Raw genomic sequence first — 27,980 nt, forward strand, 5'->3', positions numbered from 1 at the left:
ACATGGGGTATCTCAAACTCAGCGCAGTACAAAAGATGCCTGAAATCCAGGAATGACGCCTCGTGTCCGCCACTGAACCCGTACCTGCTGGGTATCCAGAACGAGCCTGTTGTCTTTCAATATCTGCATATATACATGGCTCCTGTCAGATATCCCTGACGCCTTCTCTAGCGGCACTCCCATTGAAATAACTTTGATCAATCTTCAAGATCCAATCAACCTTCTGAGTCTCTGTCCTTGCTGCAAACAAGAACGTGTTCTGCTCCCCATACACAGCAAAGACGTTGCTCAAGCCAGCAGAATGCGCACTTTCACGGAGCTGTCCGGTAGACGAGGCGTCATCGCTCTGGCCCGGTATCCCGCCTAGAAGCCGTTTAAAGTCAGGCTCGTGGTCAATCCTTGCATGGACGAGGTTGATGGCGTTAATGGCATCACCGTCTGGTACGGAATGGATATAGAGGTAGGGCGGCCGAAGATCGACGAAGCGCCGTATCCATAGCATGGATGGGGCTCTCGAATTCTGCTTCTCCGAGGGCATAAGTAGATAACCTGATTTCAAAGAACAAGGGTTTTTGGCGACGGGAATCACGGTGGCAACAAAGCGGGTTTTACCCGCAGGTCTTCTAGACGGCGTGGAATGCGTTGAAGTGGCACTGCCTTGATCATAAGGTGGCGATAAATGTGGTGTCGATACGCGAGGTTGTTTAGACGCTTCTTGCGACAGATTGTTGTTCAGAATCGTGTCCGAGATGTCGTGGCTACCCTTTAACCACAACCCGACAAATTTTCTGAGAATCTCTTCTTCTTTAGACTGCAGACAACTGGGTGACGGAGTGGCTGACTTCACTTCTGCACCTACTGATAGATTGCGAGAGCCAAATGCAGCTTTCGCGATTTCTATTTCAGCGAGACGACGTTGTCGCCTTCGCGACGCGATAAAATCTCGAATCAGTGAAACTCGCCTTGGAGCCCAGTTTGTGAGGAGCTCTTCGCCGTTCACATAGTCGTGTTGAGTATCCATTCGCCATAAGTCTGCTGCTCTTTTAGCACTCAATGGCCGGACTACAACGCAGAAGATTCCGTCGGTCGAATGTGTTACCCGTGTCTGCTTCCAGAATGATTTCAGTATTGACTGTGGCCGCATATAGCTTCTCGGAAGGATCTGCAGTTGCTGATCGAGGTTGAAAATCATCGGCTCATGCACTCGAGAAGAGATCATGTTCCATCGGAGAACTACTTGAATTTTGTGCTTCTCGAAAGTTGCTCTATCCAGCAGCTGGGAGCCGTGAAGCGAACTATCCCACTGACCCACAACTGTAATGTCGGACGTCCCGTCTGCATTGTCTTTGACCATAGGTTCTTGAACCTGCTTTAATGCCACGTCTGGCGCGTCCGAGTCCAGATCTGCGATCTTGCCGGATGAATCGATCAGGTGTACGTCGCCCATACGAAGTCCTGCCAGATCTTGCCAGGGTAGAGACTCACTCAAGCTGTGCGTCAGAGTGATACTGATCCGGCGCTGGACACCTTGATGCAGCTGGTACACGCCTCTATCCACGACGCTGGATTGTACAACTTCTACAGGGAGATACTGCCCGTTCTCTGCAAGTTCAAGTATTTGGACACGAGCAAAAATATCGTGTCTCTCTTCTGTGTCATATTCGGACTCGGGTAGGCGATGCAGATTCTGCTGTTTAGGTGGCGTGTCTGCAGAGTTCCTCAACTCATCCCAGCTTACAAGCTTGTCAAGATGCATGGAAGTGACTTGCGCATAGACTGCAATTTGCAGCATCGAGTCTCTAGAGTCTTCCTGTCGTAAGCTTAAACTGTGGACACTTTCGAATCGAATAGGTCCCTCGTCAAAATCGGTGATTGTTTGCGTTGTAGTGATGCCGTTTTCGTCCGAAGCTCCTGCAACATATAGCTGCGCATGAACATGAGTCCCCTCACGCTCAGCAAAGCCAGTCATCTCATGCACAACAACATTGAATTTGATGCTTGATGTTGGGCCTTGTGCCGAAGAGGGCTCCAAAGACAACCTGAAGATGCCCAAAGCACTTTGTGTGTAAGGCGAAATGACCTCAATGGCGAAGTCTTGCACTCTCTTTTCAAAAACAGCTGTTAGGGGAACACTCCCATCACCCAGAAGCGAAAACTGTGGCGAGAATGATTCAGAAAATGGATTTTGCAGCCGGAAGTGCTGAAGGTACTCCGGCCGGTCAACATATTGGTGTATGTGTCGCATTTTCTGTACGCGCTGCCGAAGCTTCTCAGGCGACCAGAGATGTATAACAGAGTTCTTGAAGTCCATGACTCGTATTGCAAGACACGGTTTTCTGACTTCTTCCAGCCAAGGGTCATCTTCGCTCAAAACGTCATGCAAAACTAGATCGTACGAAGACGCTTTGTGCTGCCCAGCATTCAGTACCACAAATTGAAAAACAGTCTGCTTCTCCATTACATGACTGAGGACTTGTGCTTCCTTGAGCAAGGCAGCCGATTGCAAGACTGCTTCTGTAATACGAATATACTTGAGCTCCTGCCACCGGTCAGATACTGCTCGGGCAATGCCTATCTCAGCCGGACTGAGTTCACCAAAGCCATCAATGCCGACACGGAGGGTACCAATCGCTGCGTCTGATGCAGGTGCTTGAGTGATCTCTTTTATCCGGCTCTCATAGCTTTCTTTCTGACTTCGTAGCTCCGCTTGGAACTCTTCTTTGGCTATACGGAGTGCCTCTTCCAGTTCCCCCTTCTCTTCCTGCACTTCTCGCTGTGTACGTTCAGATGCCTCTGTAGCACGCAATGTCTCCTGGTAATCATCTTTCTGTCGGTCAAGCTGCCTCTGCATATCATCACGGACAGCCTTCAATGCACTTTGCTCCTCGCTTCCAGGACTTTCCTGCAATTGTGGCGTTCCAGGAATTGTGATGGCAGTATCTAAAGAGAAATTATCAAAGGTGCCGTTTGACATATATTTATCCCGAACCAAGAAAGAGCTCAGAGAATCTGAGTCTTCTTCATTTTCAAAGAACCGACTTTCAGCTCGTCCTCGTCGTTTCTCCCGGGCTCTTAGCACATCATCAAACAGGCTGTCCAGCTCATCATCGGTAAGGTGGGTGATCTTCTGGTCTGGACCCAGGATCGCACTGGCCGCCTCTCTCCTAGCCAAAGACCAGTCCGAGTCTCGAGTACGAGAGACTGGAATAGGGGATTCTGCTCTGCTGGAGTCGACTTCATGCTCCGAATCTGGTCTGCTAATACTGCGCTCGTGGTTTGGTCTCGATAATGCCGGAGAACCCACCTGTGAGACAGTGACGGAGTGCCGTAGAAGGCTCTGTTCGGCTCGCTCGGCCCTGGCCTCCTGAGGATTGTTGAAGCGGAAGATGTGAAAGTCGCCCAAGATGATGCGATTTCCACTACGCAGTCTCCTAGGCTCATTAATACGAAGGCCATTCACCATCACCGCTGCACCTTCGCTTGGAATCAGGGTTACCACATTGTCAGCATTCTCAAAGGTGCAATGCTGGTGCTGGATCTTTGAACCATTCAGGCGCATCTCAGATGTGGTGGACGTATCAACGTTTCCAACAGTTGTTGTCCCTGGCTTGATATTATAGATAAGGCATTCAGCAAGTAGTGGATCGTCGCTCAGGTTAACCAGATGTGGCATCTTCTTAGGAGTGGTGAGCCCCACAAATCCTTTCTCGATGCTGATTCCGAGTTCTTCCAGTGCGGCTTCTCTTTCTTTTTGAATCTGTTCAGTCTTCTGCAACTTCTCTTCCCAGGTTTGGTTGAGATCCTTGTATAATTTCTCGCTCTGGTTGAGCTGCTCAACAATCTCGACTTTGCTGACCTTTTTGATCGAACCATCAGCCTGAGTAATGGACACCATTTGCTGATGTAGTGGAGTGTCCGGTGCATAAACCTCATCGCTTGTTCCGGCAGTGCCAGAAGCTCCACCAAGTTTGCTCCTCAGCTGTGCCAGCTCCTCCTTCAGCTCTCTAATCATACGAGCATTGGGGTCTTCATTGACGACAGCGTGGTTCTTGATCCTCTTTGCAGAGTCCGCATAGCGCAGAGTACTTAGCGTCTCCTCGAAATTTATGTCAGCAGGTGATATTGCCGCTATCATAGCTGTCATGCTGTTTCCTCCGAGCGAATCTTTTAGCAGCCAGGTCAAAACAGAATCTCGATAGGGAACCATGGACATATTCTTCTTCTTGCCAGAGGAGAGGTCGGCTAATGTAGCAATAACGCGGCCGAGTGTAGACAATGATCGATTGATTTCCGCTCCTTCCCTCAAACGGGCACCACTTGCTCCAGTTGCTGACTGCCTCTCCGAACCAGCTAGGTCAACCAGGCTGATCTTAGCAACCTTCTCAGTGTCCAGTCCTGTCTCCGCATCATGTCTCTTTTGAGTCAGCGTCAGGGTAAAGACTGCATGCGAACGACTTGAGGTTTCGTTCATATTTGTGGCGGCTACCGTTCTGGCTTTGTTGCCTTCGTCCATCATGTTTTCAATTTCCGAAAATGATTGAACAACGAGTTTTGCTAGGTCTTCAACATAAGGCCCAGTTGACGGATGTTCTCGAACTCTCAAGTTACCCTTTGTAGAGGGATTCAAAAGATCTCGTACCCGTTCGTTATAGATCTCAAGATATGAGACTTCGACAGTGCAACTCAGGCTGGGGTCCTTTTGTAGGCTGGATATTCTGTCGAACATGTCCCGGCATATTCTAGGTATAACCCCTGGTTCTTCGCCATACCCCATCATGGAATATGACTTGCCGGAACCCGTTTGGCCATATGCAAAAATACAGTTGTTGTAGCCCTGAAAAGCATTGTCGAGCAACGGATTTCCTAGGTCAGCGAAAAGATTGTCCTGTCCAGCAAAATGCTTATCGTTCTTGTTGAAAGACCAATACGATTTATCGAAAGCAAACGTCTTCTGGCCGTCCAGTCCCCCCTTCCCACCCTTTCGTAGCCGTTCTTCGGCATCGGGAGGTGGCTGAAGAACAGTTTGGGCGTCTCGCATGGAGACGATGCATTTTGCATTGCGGTTGAGCTCTAAGTGCTGCTTGGTTAGAGGATATTATGACAATGCTTTCGAGGAAACTCAACGTACCTCTGCTGTTGAATGGTCTGACCCTAACCACCACCTTTATATTTCCTCCTCCAGTAGGCGCCATTTTCAACGCCGTCGGTTGTGTAGTGCCTTAGATGTTACTGAACCATCATCTGGCTGGTAGTGTGCTGGGTAGTGCCAGGCGCGGACAGCTGAAGCTGTGTCAGGAGCTATGCCTCCGGCTAACAGGGTTTCACAAGGCTGATATAAGCGCGACACCGCAATTCAAGTACTTGCGCCTCGACTTCATGGTAGGCTGAGTTCTTGCGAAGACGGGAGTTGAACAAGAATGCGAAGTCTCCACACACAAGCTGTCAGGAGCGGGCGCCGCCGGGTGGATTCAGCCGTGGCAGCTTGTGCCAAGCTTCCCTAGCTTACCGTTTCGCCGCAACTCCAGTTGACAAATGGAGAAATAATCAACGCCTCCACCCAAAGGGTCCACCAGCCCCAGGTATCGCAATGTTGCCTGAGCCTACTTACAAAGAGCAGAGCCTCTTGAGCCGCAGTTCACACGCATTTCGCATTGTCCCTGGTCTGATGCCTTGATGCTGCATGATTAAATCACCTGCCAAACCCTTTCTGAGCTGCGTGCATGCTGAACCCACGAAGAACAACTTATCCTCCGGAATGATGGACAAGTCTCCAGTGAAGAAAAACCCTAGAGGCGCTTTCCTGAGCGGCATCTGGCATTGTGAGTGCGAGCCTAGGTTGCCTGCGGAGCATTTTCAGACCAAAAATGGAGGACAGAACCATGGGAGATGGTGTACGGATTATGGCTTCTCTTCTGACGAGAACTTGGCAACTAATCAACTGCGGCCTTAGTCTATACCTGTCAAAAATCTCAGCCAAAGCGATGCAAGTTCTTCTTGTGGGACGATGATGCAAAAGTGCGCGAGGAGGCCACCGTCCTAAACAACTCTCGATCCGAGGCGGGCCCCAAGACGCCTATGAAGCCTGTGCAAGCACCACGACAACACGCAACTACACGCACCCCGCCAGCGCAAAGAAGTCACCACAGCGTGATGACTCCTACAAGCACCGTCAGACCACTCTCTATTGCCAGTGACGAAACCGATTTTGAATGGTCAGCAAGCAACGAGAAAGCTTTGTTGAAGATGGCTCAAACACCAGCCATGGTGCCACCTGAAACGCCTCGTAAGACACCTCGAACAGCTCAATTCACCTCGCCGGGCAAGAGGAATCACTGTGAGATGCTAGGGAGCGTTTCAGGGTTGTCTACTTCTGTGTGTACCGATGACGTATTCAATACCCCACGATCATCACAAGATGTGTGCGGACTGCTATCACCAGTTGAAACTCCTTCGCGAGAGAAGCTACAGAGAGGCGTGCATTGCCCGACCGAGTCTGACTTGGCAGCAGACGTTCTTCGCATACTGGAGGGAGTCAAATTATCCAATGAGATGGAGCAGAAGCTGGTGGAGTTGCTAAACAAGCATGATTTGAGAACTCAAGGCATTGCGAAGGGACGAGACGTTACGAGGTTAGCTCTGGGCAGTAAAGAGAGGAAGATTGCCGAGCTTGAAGCAAGAATTGCTGGCTTGGAAGGCGAACGAGAAACGAACAAAGCCGTCATTGCACACCTGAAAAGGAATATTGTCCAGACGAGCCCAAGCAAGAGCAGGAAATCTCGAGGCTAGGACTTTGCTGCGCTGAACTTGGAGCGAGCACAGTTTAGAAAGCTTTGAGGGGACTAGTGGTCAACTGCAATGTCTTACAGTCGGGTTTTGGGAGTTGAGAGTTTTCTGACTGCCAGTCTTCATAACGAAAGCAGGGTGTACAGTACGGAAGCGTCTCTAGTGTGAGACTGACGTAGCAAAATTGTTTCCGCTGGTCCTCCGGAGACCTGATCTGGGGTACTAACGCGCAGTATGACTCGAATCGTACACAGTCATGTAACCATGCTGTACAGTACACTTTCTCCCCGCTTTCTATCTCGTCTGGCTGGATAGCTGGTTCGAGGTCAGCGTTACGTACTACTACGGTCATCCCGCTTGATGAGTAATACTGGTCAATCGAAGCGAGTACGGAGTACTCCGTACCCCTGTTACACAAGCCCAAAGGACGTAGCATGTGGCGAGAAGGCTGAGAGATTAGCACTTCCGCCTTGGCAGCGTCAGGGGAAGACGGCCGAAGTGGGCCATAGGGGTCCGAAGAGGAGCCAAAAGGCCCAGACTCTCAAACTCAAATGCAGCCGCCGGGCGTCAGGGTGCAGCTGATCTCTTGCAAGACCCTTGATCGGGGCACAACTTCTGGATTTCCCGCCCTGAAACCATATTAACCTGGCATTGTCGCAAGACCATTTTGAGGAATCCCTTTAGCCAGATCCAATTCAATATTAGCGATGCTTGCCATGGAGATGAATGCCCTCAAAGTGGACTCTAATTGAGGCTGTAAAATGGCAAAGTTGACTAAATCCATCGCAGCCGCACCGTAAGTGGCTATTCCGTTCTGGGACTCACGAGAATTGGAAATGGGAATCGGAGGAAGCTGCAATCTGAGGTGTAACATGGCCCGCAGCTCGGGCCCGAGCTCAAACGTCCCATGTGACTGATCTCGAACCGCTTCCCGCAGTACTACGTCAAAGAAATTCGCTTCACAAATAAATCCTTTATCACATCACCTTAAAGACAAATTGCAAAACCTTCCCTTATCAACCTGCACGCTCCTATTGAATAACTAGTGAGCCTTTCTTTGAACTCTCCTTCAGCCACTCGGACATTTTGTGCCCACTCCCCGATCTTAGTCAGTGACCGTCAAATAATAAACCCATTGACCGCCATTTCTTTGCATACTGCCTAATCGCGTTCTTCGTGATCGTGATCCGTATCATGAGCCTGCCAGATGGCCGCATTCGAAGAAGTTCAAGTATAGAGCGCCGTGATCCTTACGCCTCACCTGAGGTTTACTATGCTAAAGATCATGGAACGAGTTCTCTGGTCCGCAACCGAATCTGGGTGACCAAAAGTCCGGCTCAAATTGAGATCGTAAACAAACGTCGTGCCAGTCACGGTAAGCGGTGCCGGGCCTATCACTACCAAAAGCCATGCTTACAGTCTGTTAGATGAGTACTCACAACCTCAGAAGTTTATTGTCAATGTCGAAGCTACTCTGAAAGACTTGTTGGACAGAGAGGACACCGACAAGAACCACCAAATCACTGTCGATGATAATGGACCCAAAGTACGCCTGCTCTTTTGACAAGTACTATTGTCAGCGACTGACGAAGAATCTCAGGTCATTTCACTAGGGACGCTGGGCTCGGCCGGCTACAAGTCCAAAGATGTTCGCGGCAACTATCTCATAGGCAACCTTCTGCAGGAGCTTACCCTTGCAAATGATCTTGGCCGAAAGAATGTGGTGATCGACCTGGCTCGACTTACTGAAAATCCGGTCAGCCGCTTGTCACGGTTCATCAAGGATACTTTTTGGGACAATCTTACTCGAGTCATAGATGGATCAGTGATTGAAAGAGTCGGGAAAGACCCCAAGGATCGAACTGAAAATCCTCGGCCCAGGATCTATGTTCCGCGAGGTGCACCCGAACAATTTAAATATTACACCCAGGTTGCCGAGGAGCGGCCAGAGGTGGGTCTGGACGTTCAATGGTTACCTGATGGACCAATCACACCAGAATACGTGCGAAGTATCAACGAGAAGCCTGGGCTGCTGGCACTGGAGATGGAGAAATGTATTGATCCGCAGACGGGTCTGGAGACTCTGCGCGGTCTGCCATTTGTCGTCCCTGGGGGCCGATTCAATGAGCTCTATGGTTGGGACAGCTATATGACCTCCTTGGGCTTGCTCAACCACGGACGCATTGACATGTGTAAGTCGATGGTTCGGAATTTCTGCTTCTGCATCAAACACTATGGAAAAGTCCTAAACGCCAACCGTTCTTACTACCTGTGTCGTTCTCAGCCACCTTTCTTGACAGACATGGCGCTCCGTGTGTATGAAAAGATCAAACATGATCCGGGCGCAGAGGAATTCCTAAGGACCTCGGTCCTTGCTGCTATCAAGGAATATTACAGTGTCTGGATGGCTGAGCCACGTTACGACGCCGTCACTGGGCTGTCTCGTTACCATCCAGAAGGTCTGGGCGTACCACCGGAGACCGAAGCGAGCCACTTTCTGCATATCTTGACTCCGTACGCCAAGAAACACAACATGACTTTCGAGGAATTTGTGCAAGCGTACAACTCTGACCAAGTTCATGAGCCTGATTTGGACGAGTATTTCCGACACGATAGAGCTGTTCGCGAATCTGGTCACGACACGTCCTATCGTCTGGAACACGTTGCTGCGGATTTGGCTACCGTGGATCTGAATTCGCTGCTTTATAAGTATGAAACCGATATTGCGCACATCATTCACGAGCACTTTGGAGACAAGCTGGTCATTCCTCCAGAGTTTCAGACCAATGAGAACCGACTGGACCGGATGGAAAGCTCGTCGACCTGGGATCGTCGGGCCAAGAGACGCAAGCTTCTGATGGACAAGTATCTCTGGAGCGAGGAGAAAGGCATGTTCTTTGATTATGACACAGCCAAAAGAGTGCGTACAAGTTATGAGAGCGTTACCACCTTCTGGACCATGTGGGCTGGGGTAGCGTCTCCAAAGCAAGCTGCTTCATTGGTGTTGAGAGCACTTCCAAAGTTCGAGTGCTTTGGCGGGCTGGTTTCTGGGACCGAGAAGTCCCGTGGCAAGATTGACGTGGACCGGCCAAATCGGCAATGGGATTACCCCTTCGGCTGGGCACCACAGCAGATGCTGGCTTGGGCGGGTTTACAAAAATACGGTTACCACGACGAGGCACGTACCTTGGCGTACAAATGGCTGTACATGGTTATCAAGGCCTTCAACGACTTTAACGGAGTAGTCGTGGAGAAGTACAACGTAACGAAGGAGCTCGATCCTCACAAGGTTGATGCCGAGTACGGCAATCAAGGCAGCGATATCAAAGGTGTTCCTCGGGAAGGGTAAGGGAGAAGCTTCCACGTACAAGAAAACATGATGCTAACATATGTGCAGGTTTGGCTGGGTCAACGCCAGTTATGTCGTGGGGTTGCAGATCGTGAATGCGCATATGAAGCGAGCCCTGGGTACTTTGACACCTTGGGACACCTTCTACCAAGCAACAAAAATGCATATAGATGATGAGATCATCTCGGAGGCTATTGAGTTTGAGTGAAGCCATCCATGACTTTTCAGCTGGTCTGCATCAGCGGGATGGGAGAAATGCTTGCTGGAGCTTGCGGATTGGGGCTCAAAAGGGGTCACTGAGCTGCCAACACATCGTACGCTCGTTTTTTATACCTCTTACGATTCACGACCAATACTTCCATAGAGAGTAACCCTAGACTCTTAGAGCTTTTATCCGAGTCTAATCCTAATGACATTACCCATGATATAGCTTTATAGTTCTATTCGCATGGACTCAAGTACCTTGACTCAGAAAAAGTCGCTTGCAGACATCAGGTCTAGGCGATCAGATGTTTGTGTGCTTACAATTTTTAGCCGAGGATCCCAGGAACAACAACTCACGTGACCTACGACGACGTAATTTGGTCTTGGACTTCAGAACAATATCCGAAATCAATCACCAAACCGATAGCCATGATATGGTCAAAGGACGGATTAAAAACGCTGCAAATAACAGAGGGCCGTGATTATGTACGCTCTACATGTCAATGCAGAGGCTGTAAGATGTTGGAGACCGTTCGAACTCGTTGCTACGTACTAAAAGACCGTCATTATGCCAAGCATAGCCTCCTGTCCTCCGCGCTCTAATTTCAGCACATGTCTCCCCACGATCTATATCACCCAAGTTGGATCGACTTCCCACAAAAGCCGAGGGAAAAAGGTCTCCTCTGGTGTTGCCGCCTATGCCATTCATAGCTTGACGCCTGATTCTCTTGCTCTAGACTCTGCTCTTCAGGTTGGTTGCCGTGCTGCTGATGGATCTGACTGGGCGCGGAGCTGGTAGACCGAGATGGCTCTTTCTGGCTCTCCCTCCAAAGGACACCTTCTCTTCACATGGGTTTCTTTGCGTACTTTCATTTTCATACTCTCCCAGTCGTTTGGTTGTGGTCTCCTTGAACGCTGTGAGAAACACAGCTTGAGTACTAGCTGACTGTTGCACAAATCATTACTGCCTATACATGGTCTTCACGTACGCTATACCTGTGGATATGGGCTACCTCGACGATGAAGAGCAGATATACTTGGAGGATGTGGCTGCTGTTAAGAAGTGGTGGGAAGATTCAAGATGGAGATACACCAAGAGACCTTTCACGGCGGAGCAGATTGTCCAGAAGCGAGGAAATCTAAAGATTGACTATCCCAGCAACGCCCAAGCAAAGAAATTATGGAAGATTGTTGAAGGAAGATTTGCAGTATGCTACTCAACCAGTGCAAGAACATGGGATCTAACACTCTTAGAACAAAGATGTATCCTTCACGTATGGCTGCCTAGAGCCGACCATGCTTACTCAGATGGCCAAATTCCTCGATACGGTTTATGTCTCTGGATGGCAGTCCTCCAGCACCGCTTCCTCCACCGATGAGCCCTCCCCTGACCTTGCGGATTACCCTATGAACACCGTGCCTAATAAAGTCCATCACCTCTGGATGGCTCAGCTATTCCATGACCGCAAACAGCGCGAAGAACGACTCACCACTCCCAAGAGCGAGAGAGCCAATGTTGCCAACACAGATTTTCTCCGTCCTATTATCGCTGATGCAGACACTGGTCATGGTGGGCTTACCGCAGTCATGAAGCTTACCAAGCTCTTCGTGGAGAATGGGGCTGCAGGAATTCACATTGAAGACCAAGCTCCCGGCACAAAGAAATGTGGTCATATGGCTGGCAAAGTTCTCGTCCCTATTTCCGAGCACATCAATCGCCTAGTCGCAATCCGCGCACAGGCAGACATCATGGGCTCTGACCTGTTGGCCGTAGCTCGAACAGACTCTGAAGCAGCGACTCTGATCACATCGACTATCGACCATCGAGACCACTCATTCATCCTCGGCGCCACCAATCCTTCCCTTCAACCCCTCAACGACCTCATGGTTGCCGCAGAGCGAGCGGGGAAGATGGGCGAGACTTTGGCAAATATTGAAGAGGAATGGATAAAGTCCGCTCAGCTCAAGCTCTTCGATGAAGCAGTCATTGACGCCATCAGTGCGGGCGTGCATGTCGATAAAGCATCTTTGATCAAAAAATACAAGGATGCCGTAAATGGCAAGTCCAATTCCGAGGCCCGTGCAATTTCAAAAGGGTTGACTGGTGTTGACATTCATTGGGATTGGGACGCACCAAGAACACGTGAGGGATATTACAGATATCAGGGTGGATGCCAATGCGCAGTCAACCGTGCCATTGCATACGCACCTTATGCAGATATGATCTGGATGGAGAGCAAGATGCCAGATTATGCACAAGCCAAGGAATTTGCAGATGGGGTGCATGCAGTATGGCCCGAGCAGAAGTATGAATTCCTCCACATTCAACCGTACTTTGCGGAAGTAATCAGCTGACACTTCATGCGCATTACAGATTAGCATACAACCTCTCGCCGTCCTTCAACTGGAAAGCCGCCATGTCCCAGTCTGACCAAGAAACCTACATCGCTCGCCTTGGACAGTTGGGCTACTGCTGGCAATTCATCACCCTAGCTGGTCTACACTCTACCGCGTTGATCTCGCATCAATTCTCCCAGGCATTTGCCAAACAGGGCATGCGAGCTTATGGATCGCTCATACAAGAACCAGAAATGGCTCTCAAATGCGACGTGGTGACGCATCAGAAGTGGTCAGGAGCCAATTATGTGGATAATCTGCTGAAGATGGTGACTGGAGGTGTGAGCAGTACGAGCGCGATGGGTAAGGGGGTTACTGAGGATCAGTTTAAGGGGCATTGATCCAGAGACAGATGATAAGAAAGGGAAGTCTTGCATAGAATGAAAAGGAGGAAATGGAGAATGGCGGTCGTAGAGCAAGCACATCAATTGCCCAAGACTTGACTTCATGCTTGCTGCTTTGGATGGGTTGTTGACTTGAAATATGAAGCTCCACCTATAGTTATGTATATTTTACTACAAATCACGAGACCTCTTAGCATTGTACTCCCAATCCTATCCTACAGACCATCATCATACGTACGTGATCATGATCATTCACCCCATGACGCCTTGCACGTCATTCTTCCATCCTCTTTCCGGCTTCCCTCCTGGGAAACATGACCAACACATTCGTCCAAACCAGGCACAGTCCGATCTTCCAATCCGGAAGGGCACCCCAACCAATCAATAAAATAGAGTCGCAGATGAAAAATAATGAAGATCCTTTCCGTTCCAGGGTCCCACCCCCCAAATCTCACCTAAGTTATTTACCATTTCCCCTTCCTACTTTCACGCCCCACGCAAACCAAAGGAGCCTTTCTATCTGTCCTCCTACTAACCTAGTATCCACCGATTTGGAAAGGAAAAAATTTTGTCCAACAAATTAACGCGCTAGGAAAGGTGGATAACTAGGTACTAGTAATTCTAGTCTCTTATCTCTGTCCTGCATCGAGACATCTGGAAAACCTGCGATATGGGGGTGGGGCGAGCGAGCGATCCGCTGGTCTGGGAAAGGTAAGCCATGTGAATATTGATCATGTGCTTACTACGTATAGTGAGGAGCAACTATCGAATGCGTGATCAGTGGTGAGCGGGATCGAATTGGTTGGGTTTTTTGGGGTGGTGGGCGGACAACAGAAGGGGATGGGATGGGATGGGATGGGATTGGACTGCAACGGTACAGATCTGACTTAACGTAATTTTACTCAGGTTCGGGAATTGCTGTACTATGTTATGTTACTTGGCCCGAGATTAACAGGGTTCGGGATATCAACGACAGCGTGCCAAATTAAAGCTAATGGTCTTACCATTTGCACTTTACATATAGTTAGTATAAACGTTATATGGGTAATAAACGGCGAGGAGGTCTATATTTCATCTGTCTGTCCAGTGTGCGTATATCTATCTTCATCGTTATGACCAGCGATGGCCTATCTACAACGCTGCGAACGAAGACAGCTTATCTAAGTCTGATGAGAATCTTTCCCCCATTCTTTCTCCTACCTTCTCTTGCTTATCTTCTGATGCCCTTGTGGAACGCAGAGAGCACATGAACCGCAGGGCGGCGTGGCGGGCCTAGGATTCTTGGATTGCTCAGCTGTGTCGCAAGACTTCAAGATGCTTGAGGACTATTGCCTCGAGGCGTACTCCAGTGCGATACAATCGAAGATTCGCTTCGATGGAACGTGATTTTGTAGTAAGAAGTTGCTTTATCCATGCCGAAGCTTTGACACAGCATCAACAATCAGCTCTCCCAAAACTTCTTGGAAACGGTACCACATCTCTGAGGTTATGTACACCCGTCAGGTACGCAATGAGTCGATCCCATCCGATACCAAACCCTCCATGGGGCATGGTGCCATATCGTCGTAGATCGGCGTACCATTTCAAAGAGCCGAGTGATTCACCCGGTTCCAGGAAAGGATAGGCATCAACGTTGTCCTTGTGAGCAGGATCAGTTACATGGTCCGCTGATGCTAGAGGAGCTTTAGGCTTCAGCATGCCGTCTTCGCGCATGTTCTGGATCAGATTTTCCAGCCGATGTTCTCGAAGACTTCCTCCCGCGATCTCGCTCACGCCAAATGGCATCAGGAGGTCAAAACATGCGACAGTATCTTTGCCTGTCTCCGTGTCATCGAAAATATCCCGAGAATCGCCTGGAGGTCGGTAATTCGGATAGCTGATGTGATCTATCGCCATGGTTGAGGGAGCCATGTAAAAGGGTTTGATCGCTCTGGGATAATGCGTCACAAATATGGGCCTTCCCTTACCAATATTCTTGACAATCCATTTTTCATGCTCTAAGTATAAGCTTGACCCATATTTGGGATGCCGTTCGAATAGACTCGCATCGGCCTCGGCTGCTTCTTTCAGCCTATTAATACAATATGAATAGCTTGCAGATTTCCAGCGGCCACCAGAGATTACACGCCAGCGTTCCTCGATCTCTTCCGCCTTTTCCTCTGCCTTTTCCTCGTGTGAAGCACGAGCTGCAAGCAACAAATCAGGGTAATGCGGTGTTTTCTTCAGTCGATATACAAGAGTCTTGATGAGATGTTCGACCAAGCCCGTCAGAGTGCGAACAGAGTTCGCATAGCTCACTTCTACTTCTAGCATGTAGAATTCTGCTAGATGGCGGGGGGTATCACTCTTTTCCGCTCGGAATGTTGGCGATAGGCTCCATACGTTCCGGAGGTCAGCTGCATAAGCTTCGAGGTGGAGTTGAGAGGAGACCGTGAGATATCTTGGTGTGCGGAAGAAAGTTGTCGGACTTGGCTTTGCACCTTGTTCCTGGTCTTGCTCGAGTGTTGACGCCCCTGCATTGGAAACAAGTGTAAAGACTTCACCAGCCCCTTCGCAGTCCGACGAGGTGATAATTGGAGGCTGTACCTGAACAAAGCCGCCTCCTTTCTGACTAGCGTATGACATGTATGTGTTCAAGAAGGAGGCGCAGCCAGATCGAAAGCGAGCAAGGAAGGAGTGAAAGGGTGTCCTCATCCGAAGGTGAGGCACCGTTCGAAGGAACTCAGGACTGTGATATTTTTTTTGTATTGGGTATGTCTGTGGCGACGAAACTTGCAGTCAGCCATGCGGTCCAAGACTCAAGGTAGATCAGCTATCATGTGTTAACACAACGGCTCTTTTCTGCTCACCTCTGGATCCGAAACGCCATAGATTCGGATATCATCCGCCCTGAGTTCGTGTGACTGTCCCTTGGCCGGGGAAGCGGTCCAGGTGCCGCTTGTGCGCAAGCATGTCCCCGTGTTGAGTCTATCGGTCATATGTCAGCCTAGCCATTAAGATTCTCCAGTCTCGAAAGAACCCACGGTGCAGCAAGCTCTGGGTCAAGAACCACCTGGATAGCTTGGAAACAAGAACCATCGGTAAAATGAGCAAACGCGCCGTGCTTCTGTTTTCGAATGGACTTGATCATCCCACTCACACTAACCTTCTGGTTCGCGTAGGGGTTGTCCGGAGCCAACAATTTCGCACAGCGTGTATACGACACATGCCTTGGTGGTGGCTTCGACTGGGGTATTGTCGGTTGTCTAGGCTGGCTTTGTGAACTATCCCCCACTTGCACCATCCTCAACTTGTCCTTAATGCTCGTGTCATCTTCGCTCTGTGCTTCGCTCTGTATTTCCCTTAGGGGCGTAGTGGTGCTGATGCCGCGAAGCTTCCATGGTGTCCAGAAAGCAATGCTTCCCCCCGATCGTAAGGTGGTCGACGTGTTCGAAGCTTGAAAAATGCGTGATGGCAAAGCGCGCCATAGCATGGCTGAAGGGGCGTAATGTCTATTCAAAAAAGTCTGGAAATTCCATTGAAAGCTCGGCTCCAAATTCGGCCTGGCCATTTAGCGATGCTGAGAGGTGACTAGGCTGGAACTGGCAACCCTTTGGTGGACGCTAATCCAATCGGATAGGTATCCAGCAGAAATAAATCGTCCTGGAATTGCAGGAATCCATTCACATCCAAAGTCTCCCTTGGTCAAATCTTCATGTGCTGTCTCTTACTTCGGTTCAATCTGATCGTGAACTCCGACCCTTTCTGTGACTAATTTCTTTACACCACGAAGACCATGTCAACGTCCTCAAGAGACAGTTCATACACAAAACTCAGGGTATCGTATAGAACGTTTCGACTCATCACTCATCCGAACTACAAAGCGGAACCCTCGCTTTCATTCACGCTATCATTCTAAAGAGAAAGTCGCATGGCAATCTTCAAACAGTAAGCATGCATTAGTGACATATATTGCTGTACAAGAATTGTCAGTGCTATGTATAAATTGACAGATCTCTTTCCTTCATACCCGATGGATGCTGTCCAGAACCTTCTCCGTTCTATTGCTGAACAAGCCCTGCAACCACTTCATGACCTATTGACTCAAGCAACAACCTTGACTTTCTTAGGTCTGGCGATTCCTCTTCCCCGAACAACAATGCCTTCAGGACTTTCTCCAACTTCCCATCAAAAACACCCCGGTGACCTTCGGCAGCTTTATTTGTCTGCGCCCGTTCCAAAAAGGCCAGTCGAAAGTTGGAGCCGAAGAGGACCTCGGCTCCACCAGGTATTAGCTTAACATTGTTGCTTTTGATAAGAGCAAGTAGTATGATAAGCATTGAAGACTAGCGAGGTAAGGACGGCGTCTGCTGTTGTCCAATGAGCGAAGATCTGTAGATAACCCCTCGAGGCTCAATGGTTAATGATTGTTGGCTGTCTGGTGACAGATTGCTTTGCAGACTTGCTTAAGCCGCACGGATTGAGCTGGTCGCATTTGACTTTGCGAGCTCGACATGATTGACAAGCTGTCATGAGCGCTGCTGCTGAGCTTTCTAGAATACTGTCTTGGAGGATTCCAAGTCTGGGGAAGTGATCCAGACTCGGCCGAGCCTTCGATGAAAGTGGCCGAGGGGGAATTGGCGCTACGATGTGGTAGATGATTCGTCATCATAGTGTTAGCTAACCACGAGACAATCAAGATAACGCTTTTCATTGGTGCTAAATTTGCTTATATAAACCTCTTCCCGCAGAGTGTTCTCAACTGGATCTATGGGAACCGTTCCTTATGAAGTCTGGGGGTCCCGAATTGAAAACCTTGGAATCCACTAGCGATGCAAGAGACAAAGCAATGTAAACGGCTGTGGAGTTTCCCCGCAAGCACGACGATGGGATGAACATCATTGTAGCATTTGCTACTCTGCATCGGTATTGAGGCAACCCCTTCCTCCTAGAAGTCAATAGGATGCTATTGACATGTCCACGAGATTTCAGGACTTCTCCATCATACCGCTGGTGCCTGAACTCTTCTCGATGCTGTCAGTCCGTCCACTCCCGTAGACATCAGCATAGCTAGCTTTGCGGCTCTCGCGGACGCCTCTCTCCGGATCTACCACAGATTGACCTCGTTGAGCCACCTGCACAAGATGGGGATTCTCTGTACACAGCTTCTTGAAGTTACGCTCGGCATCCCAGTTCCATGGAGTGTCCGCAGCGAACAAAAGATCCATCTCTTCCAAGGTGCGCTGATTGGATTCCGGGTATAAAGCCCAAACGATTGGTATGCTAAGGACATTACAAACACCAAAGATGTAAAGCGTTTTCCCGCCAATGGCCCCGAGCATGACTGGGCACAAGAGAGTCTATGACCAGCTGTCAGTGTGGGCGCAAATCAGGTGTAATGGTAAAAGACTTACCAGCCATCCGTTTCCAATGCTCCAGCCAACTACACCCCAAGCATTGCCCTTTGCTCGCACTGCGAGAGGGAAGATCTCCGCCGGGTACAACCATGGGACTGTCAACCACGTAGCACCAAAGATGGCGGTGAAGATGAAGACCATAGACGCAGATGCAATGCCATATGAGCTTGCCTTTGCCGTATCATTGTCTGCAATGGCGTCGGCACTTAGGCAAATAAACCCTCCAGCGAGAAACATTGCGATACCCTGACCCACAGAGCCCCAGTACAACGTCCAGCGTCTTCCGATCTTGTCAAGAGTAAAAACGCAGATAAGGGTGGAAATCTGTTAAATGATATCAACATTGAGCTATCACTTCACCTAGGAGATCGCGCCTCACCATGTAAGTAACGAAGTTCAGACCACTCAGCCACTGGCTCTTGTTAGTATCGAACCCAGCAATTCGAAAAATGGTCGGTGCATCTGTCACAAAGTAAATCAGCATCATCTCCATCGTTACAATGGTGGAGGGGACGGACAAACTGTCACCGCTGCTATTCCCACCCAATCCTGCATGATTTGGAGCCAGATGACAAGTTGAATACGTCTCCCAGTATGAAGCTTGCCGGATCCTCTTCCGGTAAGCATCGACGAGTATGATGTGCTGTTTTTCGCAGACCTCACGAGCTCAGCAATATTTTTGATGTCCTCAAACTCGGCCTGCGCTCTGCCTGCATCAGCTGGGTCGGAGCCGTCGCCGCGCAGTCTTTGTAGGACATAGAGAGCCTCGTCCTCTCGGCCGACTTTGGTCAACCATCTTGGTGACTCCGGAAAGAACCAGACCGTTCCCAGTAGAAACAGAAGAGGAACGATCTGGAAGGCGATAGGAAACCTCCACCGGAATGCTGTGACACCGCCATCGACATATGCAAGTCCGCTGTTGCGACAAAGCATAAGCAGGTGGATCCTAGGAGCACAGTTTTATGTACTCACTACTCAAGCCAATATGCGACAACCACGCCGAAGATATTGAGAGTGAACTCGATAGTGATGAACTGACCACGTGATGTATAGTCGGCTGTTTCGGTGGCCCATACTGGTACGATGGCATTTAAGATGCCAGTGCCACAGCCGTTGAGAACACGAGCTGACGGTATCAGTATACTGTGCAGTCGTTGTCCAGAGTGTGCATCTTACCGCATATCATCCAGCTGTGGTTCTGTGCAGATGTCTGCAAGATAGCACCGACAATACTCCAGGCTGCTCCAGTCGCAATCGTTTTGATTCGGCCGATTTTGTCACCAACCCAGCCTCCAAGCAGTGCTCCCACGAGACAGCCAAGATAGTAAGAGGCTACGATACCGCCTTGCAAGAGGCTGTCATTGATGACTGGGACATTTCGATCCTCGCCACGGTCCTCAGTATAACCAAACCCCATGAGGTGGATGTAGTCTTTGGCATTGTTCACACCACCCATCAGGCCCTGATCATAACCAAAGAAGAAGATTGATAAGCCCGCAACGCAGTTGACAGCAATGAGAAGCTTACGCTTCTGCAGCTTATGTGAAACATTCCACCCGTTTATCTGATGCAAGCTTAACATGATGAAGGATGGGAGACAATGGAATAGGTTTGGACAATGTCCCATTCAGGACGGCCGGGGACATGGTACATATATCAACGGTCGATCATCCTAAAGCACCTAAAATACCAGTTCTGGGATCATTGCGGCAATTTCCTGCCGTTGTCAAAACTCACACAGGGAATATTGGCTCAAAGGAGACATGCAAAGGGTACTCCTCTGTGTAACGATTCCGGCTCTACATCATGCCTCCCACGACAGACGGTACGGTAGAAGATCTCGGGTATTGATTGACAGTGGTACAGCGAAGCACGAGTATCGAGACGGCATATGGCTCCATTTTTTCCCGCATCCCTCATTGCACAGGCCATGGATGATCATGACGATGAATGCTGATAGCAATCAAAGCCGCACTCTTGCCGGGAGAAGGGCTCTGAAAATGCCGCGGTATTTGGTCCTTAGTAATTTAGCAGACGTTTTATTATTTTAAGGATTTTCAGGAGGCTCAAAACCATAAAGCAATAAACTGAGCGACATTTGGTTTAAATGACGTCTGAAATAACATAATTTTATTGTATTTGAGATTTCTAGCCGCATAAATTTATGTACTCCGTAAACTAGATCACATCACGGTTAGGCTGAAACGAAGCACATATTGATGGTAATTTAGGCATAGTTTCTAAGCTCCCCGTTTGCAATTGACATCAAAGCCAAGAGAGACGGTGAGACTAGACTTGAGCTTAACTATTTAACTTAGGATCTTTGGGCCTTCGGGCCGCCGATATCCTACGTAGTAGAGTAGAAGCGCGTTGTCGTGGACCACCATGTAATTCTAACGTAGCAAAGTCAGTTTCTCAAAGGTCAGCTTACCACTACTCTTTGATTGTCTCCGTGCTGTACAAACTCATTGAAGCCGTAGATACTCGCTGCCACTATGTATCCACACCAGCATCTCTGTACGGAGAGTCCGTTCCCTTTACAGTGCACCAAAAACCCACTCGCATACGTGGAATGTCTGAGGCTCGGTGAATAGCAGTGGTGCTATGACCATGATCTTCATTCCAATTTTGTTGCTGGGCAGCCGTGATATAGAGAGACTCGGAATCTGTGCCTGAGTGCTTTCTTTCGGGTTGGATTCTAAACAGTTTCGTTATCGATCCTTAACAGTGGCTTCGCCCGGTGGTTACAATGCACCATGGTGGCCACGCTCAATTTGAAGCACAGACACAAGTCAAGAACGCCGCTACCACTTGCTGTGAGCACGGTGTACTGCTTAGCCTACCTTACATTAATTCTCTTGTCAATCTGCCAAAAATGTTAGAGTGACCCCTGGCGGGCGCCCAACCTTCAATTGTGCTTGTTTTTTTCTCCCTCGGCAGCGCCTAGGGACATTTCAGAGCTTTGTCTAGGCAAAAGCGGTTCTGATTGTGCATTTTTAGCAGCACCTAAAATCATTTGGGTATGCAACGATTCAAGAGTGCTCTCCCGACTCATGACGCCTGCGATAGGGTTCTGGGCTGCGGATGGCTGCATCAGCGCAACATGAGAAGCAAACCGCAAAAGTGACCTGCATATCGTGCCTTCTCCTCTCGTAGTAAACAAATCGCGAACAGTCTGTCAACTGGAACTCGGTGGCGCATTCTATTATCTTGACTTAACAGACTCCCGTTCAGAAATCTCAGTTCTCACCTCACCTCAAACAAGGGCGGTGTTGTGGTCACTTTGAAGGATCTGAGACAGCAGAAACCGAGGCAATCAAACTCTACCACCTTGTTCGACATCCTTTGAGCATATGCACAAGGGATCCCTCCATCTTTTGTGTACATCGAATGAAACTCTTCCTCCTCCTGGGCAATTCATTGGCCACAGACTGAGACAGGAAGTTGTCAGGAACGAACTCTAGGTGGATTTGCAGATGCGGCAGGAAACAAAAAGCAGAAGCCATCAGTATTTCCTGCAGCTCCTTTGGAGGCTGTCTAAACCGCCAAGCCGATTGTGATTTCTTCCTGTTTGGTGTGCTCGAAGAATCAACCTTTGCTAGGGCAAAACACAAGCGCGTCTTGTCACTCGGTGCTTTGCTGTTTTGCTCTCGCATTATGTGGTCAATCTTGATGTCCGTCTTCTTGGCCGCCCTATCTGCGCTTTCCAATCCTGCAGACGCCTTTGTCGTCACGGGCATTTCGGCAGGTGTCAATAATGCAACAGGTGAACGCCCCTTTAGACGTGACATCAATGAGCTTTACATGTCCGGCCCCGCCTGGGACTTGTTCATCCTCTCTCTTCGCGAGTTTCAACAAGCTGATCAGGACGACCCTCTCTCCTATTATCAAGTGGCAGGTAAGGCAATAGAGTGTGTCCTAAAAAAGCAAGGTGCTGATCTTGAAGGCATTCATGGTCTTCCACGAGCTCCCTGGGATGGCGTAGTAGGGCAGGAAGCGTCTCCCGGATATTGTGTTCACGGGGCGGTGACGTTTCCTACTTGGCATCGGCCTTACGTGGCACTCTTTGAGGTTTGTTAGCCACCTCCCACGCTCGGCTTGAAATCAACAGAGAACTACATAGCTAACAACTCGTGATCGCTCTAGCAAATTCTCTGGACGCATGCTCAGAGCATTGCACAAGACTATCCACTTGGGCAGCGAGACTCATATGTTACAGCGGCGCAGAGTCTCCGAATGCCATATTGGGACGCGTTTAACAGCCCGACTTTACCTCTTGCTGCTTCGTTACCCACCATCACTGTGAATGGTCCCAACGGAACTCGGACTTTTGATAATCCACTTTATAAATACACGTTTCATGCAGACGAAGGAGGAAACCGCTTTCCAGCTGATAATTGGGTCAGAGAGACGTGAGATCCGTCCCATGGTATTCTTGCTGACATGCAGTCTAGCTATCGCAATTCCCTTGGACAGTCCGTCATTGGGACTCGGCAAACCAACAAAGCAACATAATAGAAGTGAATGCAGAGCTCGAACATCAGTACGATGCAGTGCTCCCACTTATTTACAAGCTTTTCGCTTCTGAAACTGACTACACCAAAATGTCTTGCACCACTTCAAGTGGGAACAGTATTGAGAATGTCCACAATTTGGTGCACAATGCGGTGGGCGGGAATGGACATATGACTGACACTGTGATAGCTGCGTTCGACCCCATTTTTTGGCTTCATCATACCAATGTAGACCGACTGTTCGCAATGTGGCAAGCCATCAATCCTCAATCATATGTTGTTCCAACCACTAATACCGTTGGAAACTATGCAGTGCCGAAGGGTTTTGTTGATACTGCAGATAGTAGTTTGCTGCCGTTCCATTCCGATAATGGAACCCGATTCTGGTCGTCGAACGACGTTCGCTCGATACGGACGTTTGGCTATGCCTATCAAGATGTCATGGACTGGAATACAAACCAAAGCACACTTGCCGGTGATGTTCGAGCCAATGTCAATCGACTATACGCTCCTGCTGTTAGCACCAGACAGCCAAGGAGATTTAGCTCTGGAAGTAACACAGAACCGCCCGGTGCGCACCCTGAATCCTCGCATATGACCAGCACATTGAGAAGCAACAAAACCGAGCGACAGTGGAGCATTACAGTCCAAGTGCGGAGATTTGCTCATCAAAGCCCTTTCCTAATTGACTTCTTCGTTGGATCCCCACCCAGCAGTCCTTCAGCCTGGTCAACTGCTGGGAATCTGGTGGGCTCCCATGCTCATTTTATTGCGTCGAATCTGGACTTGACGCACCTGGATGGGTCTCAGAGCGCCTTAAATCACGGCGAAGTTTCGCTGACTCATTGCCTCCTCGCCAATGTGCAGAGAGGTGCACTGGCAGATCTCGAACCCGATTCTGTTATACCCTTTCTGACAAAGTCCCTGAATTGGCGTGCAAGAGACATGGACGGTTGTGAGCTGGATCTTGACTCTCTGGCAGCGTTATCGATAGCCGTAGGTAGTCAAATTGTACGGCCTGCGAAGATCCCTAATGGATTTCCAACTTACGATGAGATGGAGATGTATGCAAATGTCACGGCTGGCAAACCTGGCGGATGGGAATGGAGGGCGGCCTAGGTGGCGGCTGCGAGTGGATGAGTTGGTGGTTGAGTCGCACTGCTGCTTTGGAGGGCTAAAACGAGGAACAATAAAAATGATCAAGGTGTTACTTCCGGCCAACACGCATCACTGTGCTGGCTACTAAATGTTGTGCTTGCCGTTCCATCCAAGGCGAATCATTCCACTCTATCGCTGTTTTAAGGAGGACTGTAGAAAGCATTGACCTCTTCAAAGGTGCAATCTCTGCTGACATCAAAGGCGACAGGAAGATGGCATATAATCATTGACAAAGGGCATGTGTCTCTTTGTTGGTGAAATATACTTCACACGCGACTTTCGCACTTGTGAGTTGACCATCAACCTAGACATCCCAACGGAAGCCAATCTCTTCTGGCCGGGGAAGATGTTTGTAAATAGTACAGCTCGTGTTGTTATGGCAGCAATTAGCTTAGCCAAACCAAGCTTTTGCAATCTTACTTTGCGACCCGGCTCCACTAACAAATTATTCCCTCGCCCCCACCAACGAGTTCTTTCTCCATTCCCCTTACCGATTCCCCCTTCCCAACCACCAGCTACAACCATCAGTATCACGCTCGTTCGACCGCATATTCTCCCGCAACACAGTCGTTACTTACTCTTGTTATATCAACTATTCTTATTGAAAAGCCCAGTTCGATTTTCCATTCCGCAAAGATGCGATTCATTGCCACTCTCGCTACCGGTGCAGCCTGCCTTGCCACCGCTTTTGCTCAAGTCAATATTGCATTCACATCCGTGCCAGAAGCTGTCGTTGTTGGCCAGCCAGCTAATATCACCTGGGCAGGTGGAGATGGGGTTACGGTAAGCGAAGGTCTTCTAGGTGATGGAGAAGTCAGGCCTGACATCTAAACTATAGCCTGTTACGATCACTCTGAGGAGGGGCGACCCTCAGAACCTGCAGACCATCGCTACACTCACTAGTAAGAATCTTGTTCTTTCCACAGTCTACTACAATGTGCTTATACCGTTCTAGGCACTGGCGTGGACGGTTACTTCCTTTGGACCCCCGATGCGTCCCTTGCTACTGCCAGCGACTACGCTCTTCAGATCACTCAAGGCCAATCTGACATCAATTACTCTGGCCCATTTGCGCTCATTGGAGGGACCGGCTCCTCTAGCATATCCTATTCCGGAACATCGACCTTGCCACCTGCGTCTGTGAATGCTACCATCACCTCTGTGACTACAGTAGCCTCAATTGGTACTGGTGCACCAATCTCGCGCAACACTACATTTAGCTCGCAAACTCTTACTTCCACCAGCTCCGAGACTAGCTCTCGAACCACTAGCCGTTCAGCGACCGGCTCATCGACCGCTGCTGAGACTGCTGCCACGAGCGCGCCCACCGGTGGAGCTGCTCACATGGCAAGCTCCCTTGCCCTAGTCTTCGGTGTCGTGGCTGCCATCGCATCGCTGAACTGAAGAAAGCTTGGAAAGAGTTGTTGCTTTAATTTCACCCTTTCGACTTGTTTCGAATCGCGGCGCGGCACCAAGCCTTCCTGCCTGATTTGGCTGTTGCTTTTCATTGCCTTTCCTTGACGATATTGATAAGTTCATAGCATGACATTTGTACATTTGTATAGTCACGGACCTTCATGTATCTAATCTTATAGCCTAATTCTGGACGGGATGAAAACGAAATCACAAGCATGTGGCTTGAGCTGAACTGTTGATCCCTTTGCTTGAATCTCTTGCCCCATAACCGTGCAGATAGAAAGGCGACATGACCCCCTTCAGTACTCTGTTGACCTGCTAAACCCTCTAACCTAGCAGAGGGCACGTAGCTTCCTTCCTGATAGTGATGCTAGTTCTTCACGAGACATCAACATTGCATGTTGAGACAGTCCAGCTTCCATGTCTTCAGTTACCAGTACTACAGGGGGCAGGAGTAATGTTAGTCTGGTGCTAGGAGCAACTAGTTCTCGTTACGAAGATACAATGTTATGATTCGTAACTGCAAGGCTTGTTCTGTGTGCATCCATTCTGATGGGTCAGATCATTACATCTAACTTCTTTTGAACGTAGCTGTTCTGTATACATTGGGTGTGCAAGTAAATATGCTAGCGCTAAACTAACAGTACCTCAGGCCTCCCCCGTAGTACGTATGCACAGCCCATTCAGTACTAGCGGTCCCCATTGAAAGCGCTAGCAATCGGAGTTGAGCTGTCATTGCATATTCACAAATAAAGTTGCTGCAGGCCCGTTCCTGCAGTGGATTTTGTCAATACACTATGTGCTCCTGAAACGTGCCTGCAGCGGATTTGTTGATACCCTGTGTGCTACTGATGGTACTCCCTGTACATAATATCCGCTGCTTCGTCTGTTTCAACTGAATTGAAAGAAGATTGAGCAATTGCTTCGTGCTGCACTTACTTTCTGTGCCCGCTCTGCCGTTCACCAGACCTCCATCTAGGCGCCGCTTATTCATTTCGATCACTAAAATCGACCAGCAGGCTTGCCTCAACCTTCCTAAGCTCCCGTTACCAGATGAGGATATGAAAAGTTGTCCAAACACCAAATCTGCGTTGCCGAGAGATTTGTTGTGCATAAGAGCCTGGCGGCTTGATACGTTGAATGGTACGCATGCAGCTTTCTTACACTTGTCACAACAATCATGCAGATCACTACACGTGTCAAGAGACTCTTTGTTGGCCACAAAGAACCCGAACTCACTTGTATTTCCTCTACAGAAGCCCCGAGACTCGCCTTAACCGATGTGGAGACGAGGATGAACATGGGTGCTCTTTTCAAAGACCATCCTTCGTCCGAACTGCTACCAAATGGCGTACCGAGGATGCACAGTTCTCCGGTGTTGTCAACAGGTTGGTGGGCCATTTCTGCTCCGAGGAATTGGAGCGTGGATATAGGAACCAAATTAAGATTTCATTTTAGGCCTCATCTCACCACCTGCAGCTTCTCCTTCCCCCGAGCCAGCAACCTGGTCATCTGCAGTTGGACATGCAAGCACAGGGAAATCAGGCCGCGTTATTGAGCGACTACAAGGCGAAATCGACCGCCTGAACCGTGATCTCCAGCTTCTTAAGGCACGATTAGACGACTCAGAAAAGGCTAGAGAGACATTGACCACGCACAATTCATACCTACAAGACCGCAACAGTAACTACGAGCAGTCCCAGGAAGCAAATTTGAGACAAACGCAAAGGAAAGACAGGATGATTGACGAGTTAAGAGAAAATCTGCTGAGGGAAAAGCTACGGGTAGCTGCTGCTGAACAAACGGCCAAAGAAGCCACTGCCAACGAGGAACAGTGGAGACTTGAAGCGAGTCAGTCACGCTCCCTGGCTTTTCAGAAGGAGACAGAGTATGCTACGATTGCCACGTGCCGGAATTTGGAGAATGAGCGCCATCAAGGATCTTTACAGCGGTTGCAGGATAGCTTCCAAGCTCTGCTGAGGGAGCGCACAGAAGCCCAAGGGAGCTACGCCAGGCTCCAAGTCATCGCTGAGCAGCAGAACCAGACCATTGCCCAATTGGAGGAACTGAACAGCAAGACCAACACCAACTTCAAAGCTTACAGGTCGGAGGTGGATGAAGCAATTGCCAACTTGAGAAGGCATGTCAGCGCAAATGATAGTAACGTGGTTGCGAAGCTCGAGGAGATGACTCGGGTGACCGATCAAATGAAGTGGGTAATGGCGGTAGATTGCAATGTCAGATGTCCAAGTTTCACCGCTCCCAAAAATGCACCAATTTGACAGTTCATGGCGATGTATAGGGAGATGGTTGCACGAGCTCACGAAATTAGCATAGCGAAATGGCGCTGATCGAGGATCGACAATGCCAATATCGGGCACTTGAATTACACCTGTCTGCTTATCGCTTCTTCTAGCTT

At 49.3% G+C, this 27,980-nt stretch overlaps 9 protein-coding genes across 9 annotated transcripts; 6 read left to right on the forward strand and 3 right to left on the reverse strand.

The window, feature by feature from the left end:
- Positions 1-145: 145 nt before the first annotated feature.
- EPUS_02193 (uncharacterized protein) lies at positions 146-5,192 on the reverse strand (the record flags this gene model as incomplete). Its single annotated transcript, XM_007803960.1, has 2 exons — positions 146-5,070; positions 5,129-5,192. 2 exons carry the CDS (start codon positions 5,190-5,192, stop codon positions 146-148), a joined length of 4,989 nt encoding a protein of 1,662 aa, XP_007802151.1.
- A 566-nt stretch (positions 5,193-5,758) lies between these two features.
- On the forward strand, positions 5,759-6,786 carry EPUS_02194 (uncharacterized protein; the record flags this gene model as incomplete). The annotated part of the gene is made up of 2 exons (XM_007803961.1): positions 5,759-5,819; positions 5,951-6,786. 2 exons carry the CDS (start codon positions 5,759-5,761, stop codon positions 6,784-6,786), a joined length of 897 nt encoding a protein of 298 aa, XP_007802152.1.
- A 1,191-nt stretch (positions 6,787-7,977) lies between these two features.
- EPUS_02195 (Neutral trehalase) lies at positions 7,978-10,340 on the forward strand (the record flags this gene model as incomplete). The annotated part of the gene is made up of 4 exons (XM_007803962.1): positions 7,978-8,158; positions 8,211-8,329; positions 8,384-10,128; positions 10,181-10,340. The coding sequence occupies 4 exons, from the start codon at positions 7,978-7,980 to the stop codon at positions 10,338-10,340; spliced, it is 2,205 nt and encodes a 734-aa protein (XP_007802153.1).
- A 970-nt stretch (positions 10,341-11,310) lies between these two features.
- EPUS_02196 (Isocitrate lyase) lies at positions 11,311-13,074 on the forward strand (the record flags this gene model as incomplete). The annotated part of the gene is made up of 3 exons (XM_007803963.1): positions 11,311-11,544; positions 11,591-12,642; positions 12,711-13,074. 3 exons carry the CDS (start codon positions 11,311-11,313, stop codon positions 13,072-13,074), a joined length of 1,650 nt encoding a protein of 549 aa, XP_007802154.1.
- Positions 13,075-14,511: 1,437 nt separating this feature from the next.
- On the reverse strand, positions 14,512-16,549 carry EPUS_02197 (uncharacterized protein; the record flags this gene model as incomplete). The annotated part of the gene is made up of 3 exons (XM_007803964.1): positions 14,512-15,834; positions 15,927-16,044; positions 16,101-16,549. 3 exons carry the CDS (start codon positions 16,547-16,549, stop codon positions 14,512-14,514), a joined length of 1,890 nt encoding a protein of 629 aa, XP_007802155.1.
- Positions 16,550-18,044: 1,495 nt separating this feature from the next.
- EPUS_02198 (uncharacterized protein) lies at positions 18,045-20,055 on the reverse strand (the record flags this gene model as incomplete). The annotated part of the gene is made up of 6 exons (XM_007803965.1): positions 18,045-18,416; positions 18,471-18,797; positions 18,853-18,935; positions 18,992-19,389; positions 19,446-19,599; positions 19,650-20,055. The coding sequence occupies 6 exons, from the start codon at positions 20,053-20,055 to the stop codon at positions 18,045-18,047; spliced, it is 1,740 nt and encodes a 579-aa protein (XP_007802156.1).
- A 2,090-nt stretch (positions 20,056-22,145) lies between these two features.
- EPUS_02199 (uncharacterized protein) lies at positions 22,146-24,106 on the forward strand (the record flags this gene model as incomplete). Its single annotated transcript, XM_007803966.1, has 4 exons — positions 22,146-22,371; positions 22,420-22,544; positions 22,620-22,874; positions 22,928-24,106. 4 exons carry the CDS (start codon positions 22,146-22,148, stop codon positions 24,104-24,106), a joined length of 1,785 nt encoding a protein of 594 aa, XP_007802157.1.
- A 675-nt stretch (positions 24,107-24,781) lies between these two features.
- Positions 24,782-25,549, forward strand: EPUS_02200 (uncharacterized protein; the record flags this gene model as incomplete). The annotated part of the gene is made up of 3 exons (XM_007803967.1): positions 24,782-24,928; positions 24,984-25,047; positions 25,101-25,549. The coding sequence occupies 3 exons, from the start codon at positions 24,782-24,784 to the stop codon at positions 25,547-25,549; spliced, it is 660 nt and encodes a 219-aa protein (XP_007802158.1).
- A 1,192-nt stretch (positions 25,550-26,741) lies between these two features.
- On the forward strand, positions 26,742-27,843 carry EPUS_02201 (uncharacterized protein; the record flags this gene model as incomplete). The annotated part of the gene is made up of 2 exons (XM_007803968.1): positions 26,742-26,949; positions 27,020-27,843. 2 exons carry the CDS (start codon positions 26,742-26,744, stop codon positions 27,841-27,843), a joined length of 1,032 nt encoding a protein of 343 aa, XP_007802159.1.
- Positions 27,844-27,980: the final 137 nt, after the last annotated feature.

The sequence above is a fragment of the Endocarpon pusillum genome (assembly GCF_000464535.1).
Source record: "Endocarpon pusillum Z07020 unplaced genomic scaffold scaffold2749, whole genome shotgun sequence".
Taxonomy (NCBI): Eukaryota; Fungi; Ascomycota; class Eurotiomycetes; order Verrucariales; family Verrucariaceae; genus Endocarpon; species Endocarpon pusillum.